General features: G+C 33.0%; 2 protein-coding genes across 2 annotated transcripts; one reads left to right on the top strand and one right to left on the bottom strand.

The window, feature by feature from the left end:
• Positions 1-91: 91 nt before the first annotated feature.
• LOC126759866 (histone H3.3 type b-like) lies at positions 92-997 on the bottom strand. The gene is made up of 2 exons (XM_050475033.1): positions 881-997; positions 92-822 (listed from the first exon to the last, which is right to left on the bottom strand). Exon 2 carries the CDS (start codon positions 810-812, stop codon positions 213-215), a length of 600 nt encoding a protein of 199 aa, XP_050330990.1. The 5' UTR covers positions 813-822; positions 881-997; the 3' UTR covers positions 92-212.
• A 238-nt stretch (positions 998-1,235) lies between these two features.
• LOC126759864 (transcription factor Adf-1-like) lies at positions 1,236-2,635 on the top strand. Its single transcript, XM_050475030.1, has 3 exons — positions 1,236-1,478; positions 1,548-1,704; positions 1,763-2,635. Exons 1-3 carry the CDS (start codon positions 1,346-1,348, stop codon positions 2,226-2,228), a joined length of 756 nt encoding a protein of 251 aa, XP_050330987.1. The 5' UTR covers positions 1,236-1,345; the 3' UTR covers positions 2,229-2,635.
• Positions 2,636-4,760: the final 2,125 nt, after the last annotated feature.

Genomic DNA, 4,760 nt, shown 5'->3' on the forward strand with positions numbered 1-4,760 from the left:
TCATATGAATTAACTCGCTTAATGTTTAAATGTCTGCATTAAATTGTTACATTCATATATTAAAATATTGAAAACAAAATCATAACACGTATTTTTTACAAACATTGACAAGCGAGCTGTTTTACTTTTTTAAAAACTGATAACTTTCTACTTAAATAATCATTTTGAATTATATATACATACATTCGGATAAGTTACATTTTAGATTTGCTTTACCTTTCGCGACACCGTAAATAATTTATAAGCTGCAAATCTCTAACCATTAAGGTGACTCTACGCGCATGCAATGCTAATAAATTAGCATCCTCCAAACGGCCCTCAATATACGCTTCAGTGGCTGTCTGGAGAGCTTCAAAAGCGGTTTGAGTTATATATTGAACATTCGTATCTAAACTCATTAAAATTTCGCGTACAATACGAGAAAACGATGCACGGGGTATCATAAAATCCACACGATTTACTAGTAGTTTATAACTTTTCACAAAGTTTCGATTCGGAACGCCTTTTCTGTTGCGCTTCACTAACTTAACTGTCATAGGCCGTTGTATAGGATCAATTTGACTTGACTCCCCCATACTTTGAAAGTTTCTTCCACTGTGTTGTGCTAAATCATTCCCGTGGGAACGTTGTCCTTTTGAAATGTTCGTTCGTAGGTGGCTGTGAGTGCGCTGATCAACTCTTTCTAAAACTTGGTCCACTTCGCTACTAGTATCTGAATCACCTAAATCTGTTGCCGGACGCCTTGGTGATTTTCTCAATGATGAAGTCTTGTTCTTAAATGATTTGGGTCCCGGTTTAATAGGTGGTCGCATACTGTTGAAGCTAATATAGTGGTAAACCCAATCAATGAAAGCTCATTAAATTAAATTTTAAAACAAACCTCAGATAATTGGCTAACGGAGGGAATGTATTTAAATCACTTAATTTGTCTTACAAATTCGCGCTTCACAAATTATACGACTACAGCATAAACCTACGCTACATGATAGCATTGCCAGTTGAGATAAAATTCAAGGGAAATTTTAACTTTAATTAAGAGTTTGGGCAACAAATCTTTGAATGTGTATATTCAACTGAATAATTTTGTTTAGAATAAAGGTAAACTAAAATTTTATTGTTTAAAACTATTAAAAGAAATTTGAAGATTTTTTGTAAACTTAAAGAAAAAAATTCAGATAATATAATAGCAACCCTGAATCTTAGTTAAATCGTAACGTGACGTAAAAGAGAAATTTTTCTACGATCATAAAGTCACTGCATTAAGTTCAATTACTTTAAGTATACTTAATATTTTAATTAAACTACATTAAGTATACTTAATATTTCAATTTAATAACAGTTTATAATGGAGGATTCAAAACTTGTAAAACTAGTAAAACAGTATGACTGCATTTACAACAAAAATAATATGGACTTCAAATCCATTTCAAAGAAAAGAGCTGCTTGGCAGCGCATAGCTCATGAGATGGGAGTTCATGGTATTGTATAGCTCCCAAATATCAATACGAATTTAAAGTATTCCAACATTAATGATATTATAAAATCAGAACAGGATTGTGTACGTCGTTGGACGAATTTGAGGGAGCGCTTTACCAAAGAAAACCGTCGGGTGAGTGCACTTGCTAATAATGGTATGACTACGCCAAACCTATGGCCGCTATACAATGAACTGACTTTTTTAAAGTCACACATAGTACCTCGAGTGTAAGGAATGTAATGAATTAGTATTTAATTTTAATTAATAAATATCTTTTTATGATAGGAACCGTCAGAAATGGATATTTACCGCTGAAGGTAAGGAACCACAAATGGATTATAGGGCAGAATCTTCCATGAATGGACAAGAAGATGCTAATGAATATGAATGTTTTACGGAACCGTACCAATTTAAAAGTTCTGCATCTATCTTATCCGAGACGGATACATTAGAGGAAGAGGTTGAGGTTTTCATTCCTAACGATACGTCACAATCATCACCAACGTTTAAACCGGAAATACAAAATGAATCTTATCATACACAAAATGCGAATCGTGATTTATATGCAGCTTTAAAAATGATTAAACAAGATTATGGAAGTCTGAGATCACGTCACCAAAATCCTGCTGTACAAGGTTTTGGTCAAATGATTATGGAAACTATCAGTGGAATGAGTGAACGAAAGCAAGCGATAGCAATGCAAAGAGTAACCGAACTGGTAATGAACATAAAACTAGAACCCGAAGCTTAATAAAAAAAACAAGCAATAAAGTTAGCTGCAATTGTACCAAATTAAATTGTGTTAGAAAATATATAGTACCATGATTTTGTTCGATTAGGTTGGATGGCAGCTATAGTGGTCCGACCTCAACCATTTATTCAATGATTGAAAAATTTCGTGCAGATAGCTTCAGAAAGACAGGAACTTAAATTTGATCGAACAATTTGTATGGCAAAGTTCCAAAATCGGCGGCTCTGACAAATGAGCAGCTTCTTGGGAAGAAAAGTGCGTGCACAAAATTTTATATCGATATCTCAAAAGCTGAGGAATTTTTTGCAAATACACAGACAGACGGACATGTTTTATAATTGGTTTTATTTAAATATTAATATAGGTTAATATACTTTTATAAACTCATAACAAAAATACATACATATGTATGTATATACAAAAAAGTGTTAAATGAAATATGTTTCAAATATGTAATAAAATCTATATACATCGGTATATACATATAAAAGAAAATTGTTGTTACACCATTTATAACTCAAGAACGGCTTAACCGATTTGGCTGAAAATTGGTGGGGAGGTAGCTTAGAACCAGGTTAAGGACATAGGATACTTTTAATCTCCTTATGTTCAAAAGAAAAATTTGTTCAAAATTCACGTTATGAATCATTTGAATATTTCATTTCTTCAAAAAAAAAATGATAAAAACAATAAAAAAAAATGATAAAAACAACCTCACCATTTATAACTCAAAAACGGATCAACCGATTTGGCTAAAAAAATAATAATTTAAAAATTCATGTTTGTCGGAATCATTTGAATATATGCGAGCAATTTTAAACAGATTCTTCCTCAAAAATAATACAATTGCTAAGTATTTAGAATAGAAGAAAAGAAGTGCAACCAAATATGCAGTGAAATAGATTATAACTGGCTCACTAATCAGTCATTGAGTGTGTACTATACCATGCATCCCAAAAACTGATTTTAAAAGCCTCCTTTTCGTCTTTTGAGAACCGGTTCATCATGTGCAGTCCACTAGAATGACTGTCGATTGGACTTCAGTGGGAAATGATGGAGCTATATTTCTATCACCGACGCAAAAATTCGGCTTTATTCCGATTAGAGAGCACACAAACACTTCTCAGAATCAGTTATTCGTTGTTTTTGTTGGATTGTGAACTTGCGAGGCACCCACTTTGCACGGAGCTATCGCCTCTTTAAGCTTAGCAAATATCTTTTCATCGGTGGATTTCCCTGAGCCCAAATTCAACAGTATTTTCCCACAAAAAGCAATGCTTTATTAACACACGAAATGCTTTATGATCCATTTTTTTGTAAACTCACAAGTTGCTTCACAAAAATGCTATACCTCATTAAGTAATAGTAATAATCCAACTAATAGAAATCATAAAGATGGTAGTAGTAGAATTATATATACTATATATCAGCCACAGTGAAGCGTGGACGGGTCCTCTAGTTTATTATATACTAAAATCGGCGGTTCTGAGTTTATTATGACTAGAGGACCCGTCCACGCTTCACTGTGGCTGATACATAGATAAAACATAGCTCCATCATTTCCCACTGGAGTCGAATCGACCGTAATTCTGGCGGACTTCACTGATGAACCGGTTCTCAGGCGTGGAAAAACGAAAAAGGCGACGGGAAAGGTTATGACATCAGTCTTTTGGGATGCACGTGGTATAACACATACTTAACGACTGATTACTGAGCCAGTTATAATCTATTTCACTGCGTATTTGGTGGCAGTTGTTTTCTTCGATTCCAAATATTTAGCAATTGTATTATTTTTGAGAAGACTGTTTAAAATTGTACACATATATTCAAATGATTCCTACAAACATGAATTTTGAACAAATGCTTATGATTTAAAATATAAATTTTGTATCTATGAGTTGTATTAAACTTTGACATAAAGAGATAAAAGGTATAATATGTCCTTACCCTGGTTCTAAGCTACCTCTCCACCAATTTTCAGCCAAATCGGTTCAGCCGTTCTTAAGTTATAAATGGTGTAACTAACATCAACTTTCTTTTATATATATACTTAGATTATGTGATATACATCAAAATGTACATAATAAAGGAAATAATAAAAAATAGTTGTTTAAATAAAGCGAAAACTTCAAAAAATTCATGTCATGTAACCATCCGACCACAGCTGGTTTGAATGCATTAGCATTCAATCAAAACAATTCAGCCATCCATTTAATGCAAGAGCCCATCATTGGGTAAAAAATTAACTACTAGTGTTAAGGCATTTGTTTCGATAATAGATCGTAAAGATTATGACTCATTTACTATCACCAAAGTTATCCCAAGGTCGAATTTTTATGGCACATGGAACAAGAGGCCATTTCTCCCACAGATGAACGATAACAATTGTCCACAAAATATCTAGCTTCATATCTTTTTGCACGCTAGAATTACCCAAAGTACGCGTCAGTATTCGGCTTAAAGAAAACACTTATTTCGTTAAGTTTTTTTTTTTTTTTTACTTTAATTGTTCTGCATAAATTTTTGTTTGAT

This window comes from Bactrocera neohumeralis, chromosome 5 (assembly GCF_024586455.1).
Source record: "Bactrocera neohumeralis isolate Rockhampton chromosome 5, APGP_CSIRO_Bneo_wtdbg2-racon-allhic-juicebox.fasta_v2, whole genome shotgun sequence".
Classification (NCBI taxonomy): domain Eukaryota; kingdom Metazoa; phylum Arthropoda; class Insecta; order Diptera; family Tephritidae; genus Bactrocera; species Bactrocera neohumeralis.

Excerpts from the sequence above, each read along its gene's own strand:
- LOC126759864 (XM_050475030.1), top strand. The coding sequence starts at position 1,346 with ATGGAGGATTCAAAACTTGTAAAACTAGTAAAACAGTATGACTGCATT. Across the intron at positions 1,479-1,547 it reads TCATGAGATGGGAGTTCATG|AACAGGATTGTGTACGTCGT; the intron begins GTATTGTATAGC and ends TTATAAAATCAG. Across the intron at positions 1,705-1,762 it reads TCACACATAGTACCTCGAGT|GAACCGTCAGAAATGGATAT; the intron begins GTAAGGAATGTA and ends TTTTTATGATAG.
- LOC126759866 (XM_050475033.1), bottom strand. The coding sequence starts at position 812 with ATGCGACCACCTATTAAACCGGGACCCAAATCATTTAAGAACAAGACT.